We start from the raw sequence: 22,845 nt of genomic DNA, 5'->3' as shown, positions 1-22,845 counted from the left end.
ATACTTCTGTGTTTTGTTTTGTTGCCAGGGTTTCAATTTAGAACTTCTCATTCTCACTCATCTTTTTTACTCAGAGCCAATGATCTGTCTGCCACTTGGACCATACCTGGTTCTGGCTTTTTTTTCTAGTTAACTGGAGAATCTTGAGGTTGTGGAGTTTGAACCACAACCCTCAGATCTCAGCCACCTGGGTAAGCTAGGAATATAGATGTAACAAATGGTGCCCAACGTGCTCTAAAATTTTTTGGGGGGGCTTCAGTTTATTTTCAGATAGGAATTTGCACTTTCTCGGGATTGGCCTGGGAACTCAATTTCCTTATCTATGCTTCCTGCATAACTGAGACCCCCAACCCTAGTTTGTTAAGATGGGTTCTTGCTTTTTGCCCTGGTGCCCTCAAACCACAATACCAATCTCTGGACACTTGTCACCACATATGGTACATATTTCCAAATGATATATTTGTCATACTACTGAATGAGACAATCCATGTCCCCAGTACTAACCTCTTTATTTTTACTTTTAGTTCCATTGTTTCTACCCTGTTAGCTCTCATGGATGGTTTGGACTGCAGAGGAGAAGTTGTGGTCATTGGTGCTACCAACAGACTAGATTCTATAGACCCTGCTTTACGGAGGCCCGGACGCTTTGACCGAGAATTTCTTTTTAGTCTTCCTGATAAAGATGTAAGAATTAGCAACATTAACATTTGCCTCTTGTTACTTTGTATCTTTAATAAGTCAGTAACAGAATTTGAAAATCCATGACTAAAATGGAATGAATTTTTTTATTTTCTTCAAGTATAATGCCCCCTAAAATTACTCTTAAAATTATTATTATTATTTTGTTTTTTCATTTTTGTTGGTCACAGAACTTGAACTTTGGGACTGGGCTTTGTCCTTGAGCTCTTGAGCTCCAGGCTACCACTCTGCCCCTTGGGCCACAGTACCAGTTCTAGTTTTCTGGAGATTAGAGTCTCACGGACTTTTTAGTGCCCAGGCTGGCTTTGAACCGCCATCCTCAGATTTCAACTACCTGAATATCTAGCATTACAGGCATGAGCCACCATGCCCGGCTAAAATTATTTTTTAATTAATTTTATTTTTTATGTGATATCAAGGAATAGAACTCAGGGCCTGCATAGTAGGCAGGCACTCTAAGCCATATTCCCAGCCCCCTTTGAAATTACTCAAGAAACAGCTGTGTGATGGTGTTGGTTTTGTTTGTTTCTTAAATGAACTACCACCATTTTGTCAGCCTTGGCATTTTCCTGAAAACTATCATAATAGTTCTAACCAGTTAATGTTAAAGCTTTGTAAAGCTTTTGAGAACCTTGAAAGAAAATTTGGGTTGATCTTTCAGTACTGCTTCATAATAGTTAATGTGATATAGAATGAATAGTATTTCAGTAGTAATTTTTTCTATTTGTATTTGTCACGAATATAACTTGGGTGCTAAGAATACAAACCTGCTTAACAGTGAAACTAATTTTCTTAAATTCTTCCAGAAATGTCTTGTTTTTTTTAATTTCATTATGTCACACTTTCTCAATTTCATTAGTATCAACTAAAAATTTTAGATACTATGTAGTTAAATTGAAATTATTTGTAATTTGAATACCTCATTATTAGGTACAGAAAAAATTAAAATTGTTTTTATTCATAGGCTCGGAAAGAGATTCTAAAGATTCATACAAGGGATTGGAATCCCAAACCACTGGACATGTTTCTAGAAGAACTAGCAGAAAACTGTGTTGGTAAACAATTGTTTTATGCAGTCAAAACAAATGTTATATTCTTTTCAAAGATAGAACAAGTTGTAGACTTGTAATATGTTTAAGAAAATAACAGTGTTGCCGAGTACAAGGTGGCTCTCACCTACAATCCTAACTACCCTTGAGACTAAGAACTGAGGATCAAGGTTCAAAGCCAGCCTGGGCACAAAAGGACCTGAGACTGTATCTCCAATTAACCTCTAGAAAAGGGAAGCGGGGCTTGCCTCAAAGGTAGGGCAGTAGCCTTGAGCTGAAGAGCTCAGGGACAACACAAGCCCTAGGACTTGAGAGATAAGGCAGGAGGATCATAGGTTCATGGCCAGCCTGTACTACATAATGAGACCTTGTCTCAGAGAAACAGAATCAGGTGTCAGTGTCTCATGCCTGTAATTCTAGATACTTAAGAGGCCAAGATCTGAGGGTGGCAATTTGAAGCCAGCCTTGGTAGACAAATCCAAGAGACTTAATTCTAATCAACTAGCAAAATGCTGGACCTGGAGGCATGGCTTGGAGTGTGAGACCCTGAGTTCATGCTCTAGTATGATCACCAAAAAAGGCTGGTATCTCGGGGGGCCGGGAGTTTGGCCTAGCGGTAGAGTGCCTGCCTAGCATGCACGAAGACCCAGGTTTGATTCCTCGATACCACATACATAGAAAAAGCCAGAAGTGGTGCAGTGGCTCAGGGTAGAACACTAGTCTTGAAGAAAGTCCGAGGACAGTGCTCAGGCCCTGAACTTAAGCCCAGGACTGGCAAAAAAAAAAAAAAAAAAAAAGTCTGGTATCTCTATCTCTATTATATATCATATATACATATATATCATAATATACCTTAAATTTTCTATATAATTTCATGTAGTTTTCACAATAATCCTGTGAATTAACATGATTTTCAGATGAAGGAACATATACAAGACTTTGGCAAAGATCACATAGTAAATGACAAACTAGAAGTTAGTCTAATTTGAAAACTCCTGCTCTTTACCCTTTATTCCTTTCTTCATGCTTGCATATTTCACTCAAGTTGATTGATTTGATGATAGCTATTCTTCCCTGCCTAAAGAAACATTTCAGTCTGGGCCTGGGTTGCTGTACCTGAGCTCTTCATCTCAAGGCTAGCTACCTACCTCTCTACCACATTGTGCCACTGTCCCACTTCTGGTTTTCTGGTGGTTAATTGGAGATGAGTCTGGACTTTCATGCCCAGGCTGGCATTGAACTATGATCCTTAGATCTCAGCCTCCTGAGTAGTTAGGATTACAGGCATGAGCCACCTTTTTGTCCATCATGGGACTTGAACTCTGAGCTGCTGTCTCTGAGCTCGTCATCTCAAGGCTAGTGTTCTACCACTTGAGCCACAGCAACACTTCTGGTTTTCTGGTGGCTAGAGGTAAAAGAGTCTCATAAACTTTTGTGCCTGGGCTAGCTTTGAACTGCAATCCTCAGATCTCAGCCTCCTGAGTAGCTAGTATTATAGGCATAAGCCACCAGCACCCAGCACATTTCATTCTTGCTGTGAAATATTTTACTACTAAGTAGCTAAGATGAATTTTAATTTTCTTTTAACCATGACTGTATTATATATAGTTTATTGACTTTATTTTTGTTTTCTGGTGCCTTGAATAGGATACTGTGGTGCAGATATTAAGTCAATATGTGCTGAAGCTGCTTTGTGTGCTCTACGTCGACGCTATCCACAGATCTATACCACTAGTGAGAAACTACAGTTGGACCTCTCTTCAATTAATATCTCAGCTAAAGATTTTGAAGTAGCCATGCAAAAAATGATACCAGCCTCCCAGCGAGCTGTGACATCACCTGGGCAGGCTCTCTCTGCCATTGTGAAGCCTCTCCTACACAGTACTGTCCACAAGATCTTAGAGGCCTTACAGAGAGTATTTCCACATGCAAAAATTGGAGCAAGTAAAATATTAGACTCAGGTATAAACTGGGTTCACCACTAGAAGTTAGTTTGAATAAATAGTAAATCTAAATTTTTATGCTTTCTTTTTAGAGAAACATTTAAACTAGTACTTGTTAATTAAAATTAATATTTAATTATGCCTGAACAAAACAGGGTTATATTTATGTGAGTCCTTTGAAGGAAATTTACTTCACACATTGATGTTTCAGGTCTGAGATGCACTTTTGTATTTACTCAGTAATCAGAACTACACATGTATTTTTGATCTTAATAATATTTCAATGAAATACTTGCTGATATGTATAATGAAAAGTTACAAACACAGTTTTCCATTCTATAGGTGTTTCTTGTCCATTACTAGAAAGTGACTTGGCATACAGCGATGACGATGTTCCATCTGTATATGAAAATGGGCTTTCTCAAAAATCCTATAAGGCCAAAGAGAATTTTCTTCACTTGAATAGGTATGCTTTTTATGGAAGTGAGTATTTTGATGTGTGAATCCACTAAAACAAGTGAGATTTGGTTGACAAGGCGTAAGGTACTTAATCAGTCTATTTTTTACTTAAGACTTCAGAAATGTGTTTTGCAATTGTCACCATATGAAACTAGTTCTTAAAATCCATGGAGGGGCCAGGAGGGTGGCCTAGTAGTACAATGCTTGCTTTGCATGAACGAAGCCCTGGGTTCCATTTCTTGGTACCACATACACAGACAAAGCTGGAAGTGGTGCTGTAGCTCAAGTGGTAGCCACTAGCCTTGAGAAAGCTTAAGGACAGTGCCCAAGTTCTGAGTTCAAACCCCAGGACTGGCAAAAGAAAAAAAAAATCCATAGTTGTTACCAGAAGCTATAGAAAAATGTAACCATGATTGGCTTGTTATGTAGGTAAAACTTAGGAAGATTAACAAATGGTAAGTTAGTGAAGAAATTTAAACTGATGTTCTAAGACATAGTCTATTATTCTTTCAGAAATGCCTGCTATCAACCTATGTCTTTTCGTCCAAGAATGCTGATAGTGGGGGAACCAGGATTTGGGCAGGGTTCACACTTGGCACCAGCTGTCATTCATGCTTTGGAAAAATTTACTGTATATACATTAGACATTCCTGTTCTTTTTGGAGTCAGTGCCATATCCCCTGAAGAGACATGTGCCCAGGTAAATTTTTGCTTGATTAAATGAGCCATAAGGTAGTCTTCCAGAGACAAGAGTCTTGAATTACATTGCTTTTTGCTTTATTCTATTAAAGTATTTCTGAATTAGTTGACAAGAATAAAAGTTAATTATGCATAAGAACTATGCACCATTGCTGTCATTAAAGAGTATAGGTTTAAGATTTAAATCCCATGTCTGCCTAATATCAATGACCTTAACGAAGTTATTAAATCATTGCCTCACTTTCCTCATTTGCAAGATGGAGATAATTAAATGAGTAAAGTACTTTTTTTTTTTTTTGCCAGTCCTGGGCTTGAGCTCAAGGCCTGAGCACTGTCCTTGGACTTTCTCAAGGCTAGAGCTCTACCACTTGAGCCTCAGCACCACTTCCGGCTTTTTTTTTTTCTATATATGTGGTACCGAGGAATCGAACCCTGGTCTTCATGCATGCTAGGCAAGCACTTTAACCACTAGGCCAAACTCCCGGCCCGAGTAAAGTACTTTAAATTAAACAAGGACTGCTCCTTATTGAGTACTCAGATGTTTTATAATTCTACTGATCTGACTTCATTTTATTTTTTGTTGGTCATGGGGTTTGAACTCAGGACTTGGGTGCTGTCCCTGAGCTTTTTTGCTCAAGGGTAGCACTCTCCTATTTTAAGCCACAGTACTACTTTTTGTTTTTGAGTGGTTAATTGGAGATAAGAGTCTCACCAGACTTTTCTGTCTGGCCTGGCTTTGTATCATAATCCTCAGATCTCAGCCTTTTGGGAGGCAGATTGCCAGTGTGAGCCATCCATGACTGGCTCTTAATTTCTTTTAATATAAGCTTTTTTAAAAAATTGATTTAAATACCATGGAATAGTCTCCTACTTAGTTTTTTGTTTTGTTTTGTTTTGTTTTTGCTTTTGTTTTTTTTGTTTTTTTTTTTTTTGCCAGTCCTGGGCTTGAGCTCAGAGCCTGAGCATTGTCCTTGAGCTTTCCTCAAAGCTGGTGTTCTACCCTGAGCCACTGCACCACTTCTGGCTTTTTCTGTGTATGTGCTACTGAGGAATTGAGCCCAGGTCTTCGTGCATTCTAGGCAGGCACTAGGCCAAACTCCCAACCCCTTAAACCTAACACCTTAAACCCAGTTGTTGCATACTAGAATTTTTTTTTTTTTTCAGTCCTGGGCTTTAGCTCAGGGACTAAGCACTGTCCTTGGACTTTCTCAAGCCTAGAGCTCTACCACTTGAGCCACAGCACCACTTCTGACTTTTTTCTATGTATGTGGTACCTAGGAATTGAACCCGGGCCTTTGTGCATGCTAGGCAAGCACTCTACTACTAGGCCAGACTCCTGGCCCTTAAGATGTTTTTAGTTAATTGTTTTTCCAAAAGTGGATTTAACTAAAAATTTTAACAAACTTATAGAATTTTGGGAAGAGTTACTTTAAAACTTAGTGTTTTATATGATAATTGTTGAAAGGTTTTTTTTCAGACTACTGGATCTAGCAATACCAATGTACTGATCTGTTTGTCTTGTACTTTTTATAGATGATTCGTGAAGCAAAGAGAACAGCACCAAGTATAGTGTACATTCCACACATCCATTTGTGGTGGGATATAGTTGGACTAACTCTCAAAGCCACATTTACTGCATTATTACAGAATATTCCTTCATTTGCTCCAGTTTTACTACTTGCAACTTCTGACAAACCCCATTCTGCTCTTCCAGAAGAGGTAATTTGTGGGGGAGGAAGAGTTATTGTCCTTTAAAAAGGAAGTTTAAGGCCATGCATGGAAGTGTGCAGCTATAATCCCAGCACGTGGGAGTCAAGGGCTAGAAAATCATAAATTTGAGGTCATCTGTAGCTACCTAGTGAATTCTAATCCATTTTAGGGTACATGGTGAAACCCTGCCTCAAAAATTCAAGTATAGGGCTGGGAGTTTGGCCTTAGTGGTAGAGTGCTTGCCTAGCATGCACGAAAACCCGGGTTCAATTCCTTGGTACCACATACATAGAAAAAAGCTGGAAGTGGTGCTGAGGCTCAAGTGGTAGAGCTCTAGCCTTGAGAAAAGTCAAAGGACAGTGCTCAGGCCCTGTGCTCAAGCTCAGGAATGAAAAAAAAATCAAGAATAGAAAAAAAGTTATTTGTGGGGCCAGGAGTTTGGCCTAGTGGTAGAGTGCTTGCCTGGCATGCATGAAGATCTGGGTTCAATTCTTCGGTACCACATACATAGGAATAAAAAGGCAGAAGTGGTGCTGTGGCTTAAGTGGGAGAGCTCTAGCTTTGAGAAAACCTAAGGACAGTGCTCAGACCCTGAGCCCAAGCCCAGGACTGTCAAAAAAAATAGTTATTTGTATCAAAGTATACTGTCAAATTTTAAGTGCTACAAGACAAAAGTAGCAAAATAAGAAAATGTCTCCTTCCCCTCACATACCCCATGCTAGCACTGGGGCTCAAACTCAGGGTCTCATTCTTGCTCAGCCTTTTTTGCTTGTGGCTAGTATTCTACCACTTGAGGCATCCTCCAGTTCCAGTTTTTTGCTGGTTTATTACAAATAAGAATCTCAGATTTATCTGCCCAAGCTAATTTGAATCATAATCCTCAGACCTCATTTCCTGAGTAGCTGGAATTACAGACGTGATCTGCCAGCACAACTACCAGGAAAAGATTTCCTATCAGATATACTGTTGTTAATTATTTGGCCTATGTGCTTATATGGGGGGATGATAGGTATGCAATCAGGAAAATTTATGGATTGTTTCTCTCATGAAATGGTATTATATGATGTGTACTGTTCTGTTTTGTTCACTTGATAGATCACATGCCTGATGCTGTTGAGGGGCATTGGGCTCTATTCTAGCAATAACCTCTCAAAAAACTTCTGTATTTTCCAGTACTTAAGTCTCCTTTTAAGTACTGAATGGCTTTTTCATTGCCTTGATGTATTGTAATTTATTAAACCAAATCCTTATTCATACGTATTGGCATTTTTAATTTTTTAATTTTTTTTGGTCTGTTATGGGTACTGGAATTCTGGGCTGAGGTGCTGTCCCTGAGCTCTTCAGCTCAAGGCTAGCACTCTACCACTTGAGGGACAAGCCCCACTTCCAGTTTTCCAATGACTAAGTGTCGATAAGAGTATCAGACTTTTGTGTCCAGGCTGGCTTTTTGAACCCTGATTCTCAGATCTCAGCCTTTTGAGTAGCTAGAATCCGTGAACCACCCGGGTTTGTTTTTAGTTTTTAGGGTTTTTTTGTTTTTGTTTTTGCCATTCCTTGGGCTTGAACTCAGTCAGGGCACTGCCCTTGGGTATTTTTTTGCTCAAGGCTTAAGCACTCTGCCACTTGAGCCACAGTACCACTGCCAGCTTTTTTGTGTGTATGTGGTTCTGGGGAATTGAATCCAGGGCTTCATGCATGCTAGGTGAGCAGGCTACCATTAGGCCATGCTCCCAGCCCTGCTTTTAGTTTTTTTTCTTTTACTTTTTTTATTAAAGAATTTATTAACATTGATTGTTACATCATATTTCAAATGACGTGTTTAACAAACAAGTATTCAAGAAGGGAATCTCTGTATACAATCATAGGCACTTAATTTTTAGAACATAATCCAAATTAGGCTAATATATATCATAGATATATATTAATCAGTGTAATAAAACATTATGTCTATAGAGTCGTAAGTTTTTTGTCTATGTAGTTGTGTTTATATTTCCAATACCATGTCCATAGCATTGGGTATGCAACTTTTGAGTCCTTGCTCTTGTACTGTTTGGATCTAATAGCCACATATTAAGGATACCATGTGCCTTTTGTTCCTTTGGTCTTGACTTGTCTCACTCAATATGATTCGCTCTAGATTCATCCACTTCCCTGCAAATGCCATTATTTTATCTTGTCTGTTGGCTATGTAGAATTCCATTCTATATATATACCATATTTTCTGTATCCATTCGTCTGCAGTAGGGCATCTGGATTGTTTCCATTGCTTGGCTATTGTGAATAGTTCAGAGATGAATGCTTTTAGTTTTTTAAGGAGCTTCCATACTGATTTCCATAGTATTTGTACTAGTTTACATCTCTACCTACAGTGTATAAGGATTTCTTCCTTCCCCCCAAACCCTTGTTAACAAATGTTGGCCATTCTGAGCAGAGTGAGAAGAAATGTCAATGTCATTTTTTATTTTCATTTCCTTATGGTCAGGGATCTGAGAAAAGTCTGTTAGAGCCAGACACCAGTGGCTCATGTCTATAATCTCAGGAGGCTGAGATCTGAGGATCACAGTTCAAGACCAGCCTGAGCAAGAAAGTTCATGAAACTCTTATCTCCAATTAACCACCAGAATACTGAAAGTGGTGCTGTGGCTCAAGTGGTAGAGTGTTAGTTTTCAGCTTAAGAGCTCAGGGACAGCCCCCAGGCCCAGAGTTCAAGCCCCACGACCTAACCAAAAAAGAAAAATATGTTAGACCCTCTCTGCAAAGAGCAGAGCTGGAAGCATGGTAGAATACTACAGACGCTCTAGATAACCAGAGATATTGAACACTTTATGTGTCTATTGATCATTCATCTTTTTTGAGAATTGTCTGCTCATTTCATTTGCCCAATTATTATTTGAATTATTTTTTTTTAGAGTTTCATGTTTTGAGATCCTTCTTTATTCTGGTTATTAATTCCTTGTCAAATGAGTACTAGTAAAGACTGTTTCCCATTCTTTAGACTATTTATTCTAATGACTTTTACTTTGCAAAAACTTTGTAATTTCTTGACTTTACAGCCTTTCCTATTTGTGGATATACCACTTATTTTGAAACTTTGGATGCAAGTTTGTTCATTAGCTGTGTCTCACTTAAAAGCAGTTTAGTTTGATGATCTCATTTCTTCATCTCTTATTTGTTTCCCAGATAGTACATACAGCCCTTCTAATATCTGAAATGAGATGACAGCTGTGTTTTTTAATAATAGTCTTTTTTGTTCATTTTTATTTCCCACTCTGACACACGCTTCTTTACACTAAATATTTCTTCTATCATATGACATATTTGTTAGAATTATTGGTGAATTAGATTTCTTGTTGTTGTTGTTGCTCACCTATTACTGGGCTGGTAATAGATTGGTATGTCTTCTCTTGCCATGTAGGTCATTCAAACATGGCAAGAGAGTTTCTCATTTTCACTCCTGCCTGCTAAATAGACTGGCATTTACATGTGGCTGTTCTAGAAGATGGTATATGTCATTTCCTGTCTATTCTCTTGGCTAAATTTTAATCCTCTGGCTATAACTTACTGCAGAGGAGGCTAGGAAATAGAACACAGCATTGTACTCAAAGGAGAATTGTAATAGTAGGCTCTGCTACATGTCACACAAATTTTCTTTTCTTCTTGTTTTGTTTGTTTTGTTACTAGTCCTGGAGCTTCCCATCAGGGCCTGGGCACTGTCCTTGGACAGTTTGTACTTAAAGCTTGTGCTCTACCACTTGCCACAGCACTACTTCCAGCTTTTTCTGTGTATGTGGTACTGAGGAACACTCTACCAGTAGGCTACGCTTGCAGCCTCTATCTATAAAATTCTTAAATTTTTTCTTTTGCCTTCAATGTCTTCATTTTACTTTATTTTTTCTTTGTGAGTATGTGTGTATGTATCTGTGTTTGTCAGTCTTCATATTGGGGCTTGGACTTCTGGCCATAAGCTCTTGCATGGCTTTTTTCCCCCTTGTGACTCTTCCATTTGGGATGCTCCGAGCACTTGAGCCACACTTCCATTCTGGCTTTTTTCTGGTTAATTGGATATAAGAGTCTCAGATTTGTCTGGACTGGCTTTGAACCACATTTCTCAGATTTCAGCTAGGATTATAGGCAAGAGCCAGAGCCATTGCCTTCTAATTTTATAAGGCTATAACCAAAACAAATGAAGTATACCAGCAATTTCAAAGATTTAGGCTATACCCTAAATCCACATTTTACTCTTTTTAGGCTAAATAATATTTCATTCTTGGGTCGTTCTACATTTTGTCTAGTGATATAAACATTTGGGTTGTCTCCATCACTTGGCTTTTTGAATAATGTTGCTGCGGTTATTACAAATAACTTTGAATTGTGGCCTTTGTTTCTCTTGAACATATTCTAAGATTCACAGTAATGTTGTTATCGTTTAGTAACCACCATACAGTTTTATACAGAGCTTGCATGATTTTACATTCCTACCTGGTTTCCATTTTTCCATACCACATTTGTTATTTTTCAGTCTTGGTTTTTTTTGAACATTGACTCATACACACGTCTCATATCTAAGGTTGGGTTGTGAAAGTTAATCTCCACAAATACGGGGGGGGGGGGGATTGCGTATGTGTCCTGGGGCTTGGAATTGGAGTCTGTGTACTGTCCCTCATCTTTCTCTGTTCAAAGCTGATGTGTTAGCATTTAAGCCACAGGTCTACTTCTGGCTTTCTGGTGGATTCTTGAAGAATCTCACGGACTTTTCCTGCACAGGCTAGCTTAGAACTACCATCCTCACTTTTCAGTCTCTTGAATAACTAGAATTAAAGGCGTGGATCACCAATGTCCAACTCTCCCAAACCCCTCAAATACAACATAATCTTATCAGTCACTGTATTCTTAAGTCTTTAGAGAAGATCCTGTGTTGTTACTCATCTGTTACACACATGGTTTATACATAAATCCAGCATGCTTTAAAAGATAGAAAACAGTTGCTTTATTATTTTTTTGATGCCTGGTTTATTGTGAAAAACAATGAAGACTACAGTTGGTTTTGCTGCAACTTAAATATTTTAAAAAGTGATTACATTTTTAAATAATAATAACCCATCCAATACATATGCAGAGAAACTAGGATCCCTGAACTGTCTTAATGTGGTTTTTTTTTTTTTTGTGGGTCATGGGGCTTCAACTCTGCCTGGGCGCTGTCCCTGATCTCAGATCTCAGCCTCCTGAGTAGCTAGGATTACAGGTATGAGCCACCGCACCTGGCTCTATCCTATTTTGTCTTACAGCAGACATTTTCAGACTACCAAGGCAGAAAACTGTTGCTTTATTATATCAAAATTTTCATTAAAAAATTTGATCTATTACATGAAATGATTGATAGCCGAATTGTGTTTGTGTACGTTACATGTGTATGTGGTTTTCATTTGTTTTCCTTAAGGTGCAAGAATTATTCATCCATGATTATGGAGAGGTTTTTAATGTCCAGTTACCAGGTAAAGAAGAACGAACAAAGTTTTTTGAAGATTTAATTATCAAACAAGCTGCCAAGTCTCCTATATCGAAAAAGAAAGCAGGTTAGTCACCTATCTAAAAGTTAATACATTCCTCACTACCACCTAGAGAGCCAGAAGTGGTGCTGTGGCTCAAGTGGTAGAGTGCTAGCCTTGAGCAAAAGAAACTTAGGGACATCGCTTAGGCTCTGAGTTCAGGCCCCAGTACTGGCACCCAAAAAAAAGTACCATAGTTTGTAATAACTTTTAAGGATTGGCATTCCAAATTATCAGTTATTATTTCTGGAAAGTATTTCCTGGTAGAAATGAATATTTGTCACCCTCAGAGTGATGGAGAGGTAGTAACTAAATCTTTTTGTAAAGTTTTGCAGGCCTTAGAGGTACTCCCAGTAGCACCACCACCTGAGCCAAAACCACTGACTGAAGAAGAAGTAAAACGATTAGAAGAACAAGAAGAAGATACATTTAGAGAACTGAGGATTTTCTTAAGAAATGTCACACACAGGCTTGCTATTGACAAACGATTCCGAGTGTTTACTAAGCCTGTTGACCTCAATGAGGTACTACTTTAATCGTTAGCATACATGTGTTCTAAGCTCTAATGCTTCAAAATCAGTATTTGGATAGTTCATACTATAAACTTGTATTTTCTGTATGGAAAGTTTGTATTGAATTAGTGTTTTAATAATATCAAGACTTTAAGAACTATTATTCCTGCTGAGAATAGACAGTTAACTTTTTTCACCCAAATTAAACATTCTAAAAGCAAAATTGAGACTGTCTTAATGCCATGTGCTAGTCCTGTGACCTGACCTGCACAATTGACATTGAGCCAGAAGCAGAGACTTGAAATGTAGTACAGACTATTCTGGAACATGCAGTGGAGCTTAGGCTGACCTCTGGCTAACAATGTTCTTGTTTTGCTGCAGCTTTCTAGGTATTGAGATTATAGGTCTGTGGCCCCTGCTTGATAGAAAGTCAGTTCTTGTCTCAAGTTGACAGATAGATGGCACTTGAATGAAGAAAAGCATTTCAAAAGATGTTAATGCAAGATGATTGGGAAGGGGTGGGAGAAAAACATGGGAAGACAGGTATCAATGTTCAATAAGTAATGTACCCACTACCTGACGAATGTAGTTAACCTCTCTATACATCAACCCGACAACAAAATACAATTTTAAGAAAGGAAAAGAAAGGGGCCGCGAGTTTGGCCTAGTGGTAGAGTGCTTGCCTAGCATGCACGAAGACCCAGGTGCAATTCCTCAGTACCATATAGATAGAGAAAAGCCAGAAATGGTGCTGCAGCTCAAGTGAGAGAGCTCTAGCCTTGAGAAAGCCCAAGGACAGTACTTAGGCCCTGAGTTCAAGGCCCAGGACTGGTTGGGGGTTGAGAAGAAAAGAAGAAGATATTAATGGAGAATGTACCTACTCAATGAAGGTGCAATATAAAACAAACTGATTTTGATAGAGGCAAATATTTTATATTAATAAGAGTAGTTTTATTTATTCTCTATCCATTATAGTGACTGGAAGAAACCTAAAATTTTTTTAATGTTAAGTTAGTGATCTGGTAATTTGTTTGAATTTTAGGTTCCAGATTATATCACTGTGATAAAGCAGCCAATGGACCTTTCATCTATGATTAGTAAAATTGATCTACACAAATATCTGACTGTGAAAGACTACTTGAGAGATATTGATCTAATCTGTAGTAATGCTTTAGAATATAATCCAGATAGAGATCCTGGAGGTGAGCATTAATGCATTTTGATTCTGTGGGTGGTATTTTTATATCAGGTGTTACATTACAGATAGAGTACATCATGAAACATATTGAAAGATTTTTAGTTAAGATCTTTGCAGTTATTATTACAGAAGCAATATTTTAGAGCTAGAGGTGCAACTCAGCAGTAGAGCACTTGTCCAGCAAATGGAGAGCTCTGAGTTCAAATTCCAGTACACAAACAAGAGTTATACTGCGTAATTCTTGTACTAGTGGGGTTTTTTGTTGTTGTTGTTTTTTGTTTTTTAACCAGTCCTCAGGCTTGAACTTAGGGTCTGATCACTGTCTTTGGGCTTTCTCTACCACGTAAGCTACAGTGCCACTTCCTTTTTTTTTTTCAAATGTACATGGTACTATGGAATCGAACCTGGGTCTTTGTGCATGCTGGAAAGCAGTCTACCACTAGCCCAAACTCCAACCCAGTACTAGTATTTTTATTTTAAAAAATTAAAAAAAAAATCAGCCAGGTGCTGATGTCTCATGCTTTTAAATCCTAACTACTCAGGAGACTGAGATCTGAGGATTACAGTTCAAAGCCAGTCCAGGCAGGAAAGTGCATGAAACTCTTATCTCTCTCCAATAAACTGTTCTTGTACACACACACACACACACACACACACACACACACACACACACAAAGGAGCCATAAGTGGAGCTGTGGCTCAAGTGGTAGAATGCTAGCATTGAGCAAAAGGAAGCTCAGAGACAGCACCTAGGAACAGAGTTCAAGCCCTAGAACTGGCACCGAAGAAAACAAAGAAAAGCCTGGGTCTGGTGGCTCACTCCTGTAATCTTAACTAATCAGGAGGCTGAGATCTGAGGATCATGCTTCAAAGCCAGTCTGGGCACTACAAAGCCCATGAGACTATCTCCAATTAATCACCAGAAATTGGAAGTGGTGTTGCTCCAGGGGTAGGTCAGTAGCCTTGAGCTGAAGAGCTCAGGGACAGCGCCCAGGCCCAGAGTTCAAGTCCTCCGATCAAAAAGGGGGGGAAAAAAAGATACTACTAAGTCTCCCATTTGTTTTCTCTAAAGATAGGAAGCCTACAAAATTGGCTGTATCTTTTCAGACTTCTAGTTGTTGGAGGTTGTAAGTAAGTTAGGTTAGTGAATATAAGGAAGGCGCCCGGCTAGTCAGTAGAGCATGAGACTCCTAGTATAAGGAACTATTAAGAGTTCTGTTAAATAATTGGAAAGCTCACTGAACTACACCATGTTTCTGATATTTCAAGGATTGAATAGTGCACGTACAACGCTAAAACGGCCATGCTGATTCATAACCAGAGCATTAGACTTGTACCAAAAGCAGAGCAGCACAATTCTAGTAACTTTTACTGTGGTAAAAATATAAAGGAATTATAAGAAATTGGGCTCACAAAATTGAGACCATTTTTATAGGTAAATAATCAGCAGGGAAACTAAGAATTATATTTGTTTATTCATTTTTCAGACCGGCTTATTAGGCATAGAGCCTGTGCTTTAAGAGATACAGCCTATGCAATAATTAAAGAAGAACTTGATGAAGACTTCGAGCAGCTTTGTGAAGAAATTCAGGAATCTAGAAAGAAAAGAGGTAGGAAAATGGTTTAGCACTAGAAAAATAGGATTCCTATGTAGCGTATGGAATCCTTTTTAATCCTTCCTGTAATTTTGAAATCTGGACATCCTTTTTGAAATTCTGCATGTTTATAAGGTTGTAGCTCCTCCAAGTATGCCCCATCTTACTACCATGTGATGCCAAAGCACAGTGCTCTGCCTGCTGGGGACAAAAAGTCAGATCTGGAGCAGAATGAAAAGCTAAAGACATCTAATATTCCAGTTGCTTGCAGCACTCCTGGTAAATACTCTTGAATAATTTTCATTTATAAAATTATAACCATTATTCTCTTCTAATGCCAGTACTTTCTCCATCATATCATTCATTTTGCTAATATTGAAACAACTACATCCTTGAAATCCCAACTTTATAATATACCTGTATTGGCTGGTCTTCTATCACCAGCCCAATAGTACCATTTATGTGGATTGATTTTACTGATTTTCATTTCCTGGTATTTTGGTTTTTTGGAGTTTTTGCCAGTCCTGACCCTTAGACTCAGGGCTGAGCACAGCCCTTGGGCTTTCCTCAAAGCTAGCGCTCTACCACTTCAGCCACAGCACCACTTCTGGCTTCTTCTGTGTATGTGATACTAAGGAGTCGAACTCAGGGCTTTATATATGCTAGGCAAGCGCCCTATCACTAGGCCATGCTCCCGTCTTCTGTTTTCTTATTTCAGATAATTATTCTTAATTATTTCTAGTGATCCTCACTATATTTTGCATATTTTATGCATGCTATGTGCCAATCAGAAGTTAAAACTCTATCTGTACACTACTTGTAAAATATTTTTCTTACCAGTGCCAGTGGCTCATGCCTATAATCCTAATCTCAGGAGGCTGAGATCTAAGGATTGTGGTTCCAAGCCAGCCCAGGCACAAAAATCTGACTTGAGATGAGGCAGGGTGATAAAGCCTGCCCTATGGCTCCACTCAAGTTTTTTTTTGTTTTGTTTTGTTTGTTTTGTTTGTTTTGTTTTTTGCCAGTCCTGGGCTTGAGCTCAGAGCCTGAGCACTGTCCTTGGACTTTCTCAAGGCTAGAGCTCTACCACTTGAGCCTCAGCACCACTTCTGGCTTTTATCTATATATGTGGTACCGAGGAATCGAACTGGGATCTTCATGCATGCTAGGCAAGCACTTTAACCACTAGGCCAAACTCCCGGCCCAAAAATCTGAGACTCTTAATCTCCAATTAACCACCAGAAAACCAGAAGTGGTGCTGTGGCTCAAGTGGTAGAGCTTGAAGAGCTCAGGGAGAACACTCAGGCTTAGAGTTCTCTCTCTCTCTCTCTCTCTCTCTCTCTCTCTCTCTCTCTCTCTCTCTCTCTCTCTCTCTTTCTCTTTCTCTCTTTCTCTCTCTCACACACACACACACACAGTATTTTTCTCCACGGGTGTATATGTGTGTATGTGTCTGTCTGTCTGTATGATCCCCTGGTGAATGTAATTCTACTATAGATATTTGAGATTTGACTAGATTCCTTATTACCTACTTTCATCTAAATATTTGTCCCTGGGTTATTCTTCCTTCTGCCTTGGAATTCAGACCATCTTTATCTTTTATTACTTTCTAGTTCTGTATTGCAACCGTACAAAGCTGCTTGTGTTTTTCTCAACTTCTTCATCCTCTCACTTTCTTTTTCTATGTCTCTCCGAAGAATTTAGAGATTTGTTGGATATTCTTTTTTTTTTTAAGCTCAGGTTAAGAGAAAAATTCACAGAAAGTCAAAGTGGCATGTAGGCACAAAAACAAAGCGGAGGAAAATTTCACAAGTGAAGAATGATAGCCAAAATGCCGCAAATGAGCACATGGAGAGTGACACAGAAGAAATCCAAGATATGAGTGCAGACCATGAGCCTGGGAATACAGGGGAGTCTTCAGTAGAAGAAAATGAGAAGCAACAGAATATCTCCGAAAGCAAAATTGACATGGGAAGTAATAGTCCAAGTACTTGCAATGATGAGAATGAACTTGAAGAATCTAGGAAAGCTACAGCATGTACAGAATTGAAAAAAGATAAGATCGCTTGCAATGGAGATGCTGCCAGTTGTCAGATAATAGACATTTCTGAGGAAAATGAAGCAAAAGGTGAGTGTCAGTTTAAAAATGCTGGTGGTTCATTTTTGTAATCCTGACTAGATAATGTGCAGAAATTTGAAAGATCACAGTTCCAGGCATGCCTTGAGCAAAAAAGATCATTAGACTCTGCCTCCAAAATAACCAGCAAAAATGAGGGTGTTTGTTAGCTGAGGATGTGACTAAGGTTTTAAAAGCTTGCAAGAAACTTTTGTTGTTGTTATTTTGCCAGTCCTGGGCCCTGCATTGTCCTTGGGATTTCCTCAAGGCTAGAGCTCTACCACGAGCCACAGCACCACTTCTGGCTTTTTTCTATGTATGTGGTACCAAGGAATCGAACCTGAGTCTTCATGCATGCTAGGCAAGCACTCTACCACTAGGCCAAACTCCTGGCCCAAGAAACTTTTTAAAAAGCAAAATAAGGCCGGGCACTGAGATTTTCAGATTTCAGCCTCCTAAGTAGCTAAGATTACAGGTGTGAACCACTAATGTCTGGTTTGTAGGACTTTTTTTTTTTTTTTTGCCAGTCCTGGGCTTGAGTTCAGAGCCTGAGCACTGTCCTTAGATTTTCTCAAGGCTAGAGCCTCAAGGCTAGAGCCTCAAGGCTTGAGCCTCAGCACCACTTCCGGCTTTTTTTCTATGTATGTGGTACGGAGGAATTGAACCTGGGTCGTCGTGCATGCTAGGCAAGCACTCTACCACTAGGCCAAACTACCGGCCCCTGAAGGACTTTTTTAAATTGAGTTTTTGTTTGGGTTATTGTAGACACATGGACAAGGATATATAGCCCTTTGGATGTGAATACTATTTTACATATCTATCTATCTAGTGGTTCTGGAGTTAAAATAGTAAGAGTTGAAACATGCTGAGCAAGCACTCAGACATGGTAGAAAAACTCTAACCACAACATGGGGATGTTTCATGTGTTAGCCTTCTGGTATATAACTTCACAGGTTTTGTTTGGGGATCATAGTTTTGTTTTGTTTTTTTGAATATTGTCAGAGCCAGTATTTAGAGGACAAGTAGAGATCAGGGAATCTGAGTTGTTGTCTGGGCTCTGAAAACAACTAGTTATATGGCCTTAGGAAATACCCTTACCCACTCTTGACATTATTTTTCTCATCTGTCAGTGAATTGCTCTAGTTCAAGGATCAAACTTTTTCTTAAATAACCTTTAAACCAGGTAGCAAATACTTCCAGGTAGACAAGGGGCCATATGGTGTCTGTATCATAGCTGCTGAACCCTGCTGGGAAAACTACATCTATCAGAAAAATAAGTATCCTCTTCACCCTCTCCGCCCCCACCTCTCTCCCTCTCCTTTTCCCTCCCTCCCTCCCTCCCTCCCTCCCTCCCTCTCTCTCTCTCTCTCTCTCTCTCTCTCTCTCTGTCTCTGTCTCTCATACCTCCAGATCTACTTTTACTGATTACTGTTATTGCACCAAGGATTAAATAGAAGGCCTTTCATGCTAGACACTCTACTAGCTACACTCCCAGTCTTTTTTTTTTTTTTTTTTTTGTCAGTCATGGGGCTTGATCTCTGGGGCTTGGGCTCTTCCACCTCAAGGCTACTGCCCTACCCCTTGAGCACCACTTTCTGTTTTCAGGATAAGAGTTTTTTAAATTCTAGGATTGTGCCCATTACAGTTAAATACTTTTCAGTTTGCACCTAAATGACAGTGTTCTGAAGATTAACCCAAAATTAGTACTAGTTTTTAGTGAAATTCTGTTATTTAATCTGCCTAATATTTATGTTTTTTCCATTCTAGAAATGTGTCTCCTAAGAATGACTCGAGCTAGACGTTCCCAAGTAGAACAACAGCGACTCATCAGTGTTGAAAAGGCTTTGGCAATTCTCTCTCAGCCTACACCCTCACTCGTTGTGAACCATGAACGGCTAAAAGTATGTGAATTGAAATCATAATATGCCTATGCATATTGTTAATTCCCGAACATTGGATTGGAACTAGAGGCAGGATGGCCACATAAGGACACAGGAAACTAAAACTTTGCTTCCTCTTAGCTTCCCTTTATTACTCTTCTCCTTCCTTTGTCCCAAATTAGTAATTACATCTGAGAATCTGTGGGAAGAACCAGAAGGAAAATAGCTAAGCGATTCTGATAAACTGCCAGATTGCTTGGCACTTCTTTTTCCCTGTTCATGCCCCTCCATTTGGTTTTCTTCCTTATTATTCAAGTAAAATAACATCCTAACAGCATTTTATAGTATTGATAACTCTCCTCCTTTGACTGTTATCTCCTTAAAGCATCCTTGTCTTCATCAGTGCTTATAGGTTTCTCAGATTTTCTTTCTCCTTTTCTCTACTGTGTGCTCCTGGTTAACCTTCACCTCAGGAAGGGTGACGATGATGCAATGCATTACACTCCCCAATGGCAGTCTTCACCTCTACAACTAACATCTTGGATGTGTGTAGTTGCTTTAACATACCTGAAATAAAACTGATGTATTATCCTTTAACTTCAAATTAGAAAAAGTTTCATCCTATGGGCCAGGAGTTTGGCCTAGTGGTTAAAGTGCTTGCCTAGCATGCATGAAGACCCGGGTTCGATTCCTCCGTACCACATAAATAGAAAAAAGCCAGAAGTGGTGCTGAGGCTCAAGTGGTAGAGCTCTAGCCTTGAGAAGGTTGAAGGACAGTGCTCGGGCCCTGAGCTCAAGCCCAGGACTGGCAAAAAAAAAAAAAGAAAAAGTTTCATCCTAGTCCCAATTTAGCTGTTTTACTTTGGACACATTTCAGGACTAAATGTTATTATATGTAGAACTGTACATACTTAGCAAAGGTAAATTATTTCTCTAGATAAAAAATAAAAGTTTTAACATTGTGGAAGGAAATCTATTCTGTGTAAGTATGTGGTAATTCTGCAAGTAACAAGCTAACTTGTCCAGCTAGGAGTTTTTCTTTTCTCCTTTTCTCTCACCCTTAGTTTTTTTCCTTCTGTTCTAGGATCTAAAGGATTGTAAGTTTCTTTGGTTGTCTTAAATTTTGCTTCTGTTTATACCAGTACATAGCTTTATCTCAGGGCCTCACACTGTTGAAGCCTAATACTCTACCACTTAAGTCACACCTCCATTTCTGGCTTTTTACTTTTGAAATTAGCCAGGCTCGGTGGCTCATGCCTGTAATCCTAGCTACTCAGGAGGTTGAGATCTGAGGATGGTGGTTAAAAGCTAGCCTGGGCACTAAAGATAGTGAGACTCTTATCTCCTGTTAACCACTAGATAACCAGAAGTGGCACTGCAGGTGGTAACCTTGAGCTGTAGAGCTCAGGGACAGCACCCAGGCCCAGAGTTCAAGCCCCACAACCGACTCCCCCCAAAAAAGTGAAATTGAAATCACATAAATCTCATAGCCATAGAAATAATACTGTTTAGTTCACTATATTTTAAGGAGTTAGGTATAGTAATCAGTTCTAATGTATTTCCCCAGTTTTATTCTCATTATACAGGCATTATCTATCATTTAGTGAATTATAGGTAGTCATTTATTCAGACTACTTCAGATTTTTACTTTCCCTAATTATTTTATAACTAACAAAAAAGAAGCTGTGTAATAGTTGAATAGATCTGTTAGACATGTAATAAACAAGGACCTTTTAAGAGAGGACTAATTTACATAAAGGTAATTGTTGGAGAGAGCTAATGTGTTTGTTGACATACACACACATCTATCTATATCTATATCTATATCTATATATTTTTTTTTTGTCACTCATGGGGCTTGAACTCTGGGCCTGGGTGCTGTCACTGAGCTCTTCAGCTCAAGGCTAGCACTGTATCACTTGAGCTACAGCACCACTTCCCCTATACTTTTTAACATACACAAACCATTATTTTCTCACCATTTTCCTGACCATTACATGCAACCATTTTATGAGTGTGTTTGTTTTGTTTTTGTCAGTTGTCCGGCCTGGGACTTGTCCATGAGCTTTTCAGCTCAAGGCTACCGTCCTATCCCTTGAGCCAGAGCACTACTTCTAGTTTTCTGGTCGTTAATTAAAGGGAGGTAAGAATCTCAGAGACTTTAGTGCCCAGGCTGACTTTGAACTGTACTCCTCAGATCTTAGGCTCCTGAAATTACAGGTGTGAGCCACACTGCACCCAGCTTTATGTGGGTGGTTTTGGGGTTTTTTTTGTTTTGTTTTGTTTTACTTCATTGTGATGGCACAGCTTGGTAGGGCCACATTTGTATCATTGTAGAAATAAAGTGAGTCTACCATTTTAAAAAAAGATACTAACCAGAGTCTCTTTAATAAAAGGAATCCCAAATTGATAAGTAACTTACCATTTATATAGTATTTATAGTTTCATATAATAGATTTGATTGTAATGTGTCCATACTGCCATTAAATACACTTAATGTAATTTGAGGTTAGTTTTAAATTTGTATGTTGCAGTTCTGGATAGTTTTGAGAATGAGGTATATACAATACAAAGGCCAGTATCACAGAATGATGATGAAGTATAAGTATAGCTAAGTGCAGGAGCTACCACAGCTCCTCAAATGCTTTAGTTTGTTCTCTGTCTTTTACAATGGTACTTTCCCAAATTTTGAGAATTAACTGTCTTCATCTCAGAATTTTATCTAACGTGGAAACACTCATATTTTCTTTTAGGATATTCTAAAGACTGTTGTTAAAAAAAGTGAAAACTACAATATATTTCAACTCGAAAATTTATATGCAGTTCTCAGCCAGTGTATTTATCAGCATCGTGGGGATTATGATAAAACCACACTTATTCAGGTAAATTACTGAGTTAGATTTTTTTTTTTTTTTTTTTTTTTTTTGCCAGTCCTGGGCTTGAGCTCAGGGCCTGAGCACTGTCCTTGGACTTCCTCAAGGCTAGAGCTCTACCACTTGAGCCTCAGCACCACTTCCGGCTTTTTTCTATGTATGTGGTACCGAGGAATCGAACCCGGGTCTTCGTGCATGCTAGGCAAGCACTTTAACCACTAGGCCAGACTCCCGGCCCTGAGTTAGATTTCTTTTAATGTTCTTTTTTTCCACATAATATATCTCTTCTATAAGATGGCAAAAGCTTTTATTTAACTGATTATTAAAAGTTTAGAGGCAAAAAAAGAAAGTTTAGAAGCCAGGTTTAGTAGCACATGCTTGTAGTCTCAGTACTTAGGAGGTTGAAACAGAAGGATTGTGAATTCTAGGCTCCCTAAGCTTCACAGTGAGTTCATGTTCAGCCAAGACTACAGTGAGACCATGTCTCCAGCTATAAAAAAAAGAATTGAAGTGCTATTTTAACACATGGAGTATGAATTATTTCTAGCTGCATTTGACTTCACTTT

General features: G+C 38.9%; 1 protein-coding gene and 1 long non-coding RNA gene across 4 annotated transcripts in view; one reads left to right on the top strand and one right to left on the bottom strand.

The window, feature by feature from the left end:
- The window catches only part of LOC150059205 (uncharacterized), a 59,453-nt gene that overhangs the window by 20,120 nt on the left and 16,488 nt on the right, over positions 1 to 22,845 (bottom strand). The gene's annotated exons all lie outside the window — the stretch shown is intronic.
- Positions 1 to 22,845, top strand: part of Atad2 (ATPase family AAA domain containing 2) — a 57,950-nt gene that overhangs the window by 33,270 nt on the left and 1,835 nt on the right. For 2 of the 3 annotated variants that reach the window (XM_090339341.1, XM_090339343.1), the window contains exons 14-27: positions 525 to 684; positions 1,664 to 1,754; positions 3,396 to 3,710; positions 4,034 to 4,157; positions 4,664 to 4,850; positions 6,383 to 6,568; positions 11,997 to 12,132; positions 12,433 to 12,629; positions 13,660 to 13,819; positions 15,303 to 15,425; positions 15,546 to 15,689; positions 17,146 to 17,538; positions 19,294 to 19,427; positions 22,160 to 22,288. In XM_090339341.1, the coding sequence (XP_090195467.1) occupies positions 525 to 684; positions 1,664 to 1,754; positions 3,396 to 3,710; positions 4,034 to 4,157; positions 4,664 to 4,850; positions 6,383 to 6,568; positions 11,997 to 12,132; positions 12,433 to 12,629; positions 13,660 to 13,819; positions 15,303 to 15,425; positions 15,546 to 15,689; positions 17,146 to 17,538; positions 19,294 to 19,427; positions 22,160 to 22,288 (2,479 nt within the window). Of the gene's footprint in view, positions 1 to 92; positions 192 to 524; positions 685 to 1,663; positions 1,755 to 3,395; positions 3,711 to 4,033; positions 4,158 to 4,663; positions 4,851 to 6,382; positions 6,569 to 11,996; positions 12,133 to 12,432; positions 12,630 to 13,659; positions 13,820 to 15,302; positions 15,426 to 15,545; positions 15,690 to 17,145; positions 17,539 to 19,293; positions 19,428 to 22,159; positions 22,289 to 22,845 lie in introns of those variants that run through there. The other variant, XM_090339342.1, reaches the window with a different exon arrangement.

The sequence above is a fragment of the Megascapheus bottae genome, chromosome 9 (assembly GCF_031878675.1).
Source record: "Megascapheus bottae isolate mThoBot1 chromosome 9, mThoBot2.hap1, whole genome shotgun sequence".
In the NCBI taxonomy this organism is placed as follows: Eukaryota; Metazoa; Chordata; class Mammalia; order Rodentia; family Geomyidae; genus Megascapheus; species Megascapheus bottae.
The sequence above is the reverse complement of the archived record's forward strand: the minus strand, read 5'-3'. Positions and strand labels throughout refer to the sequence as shown.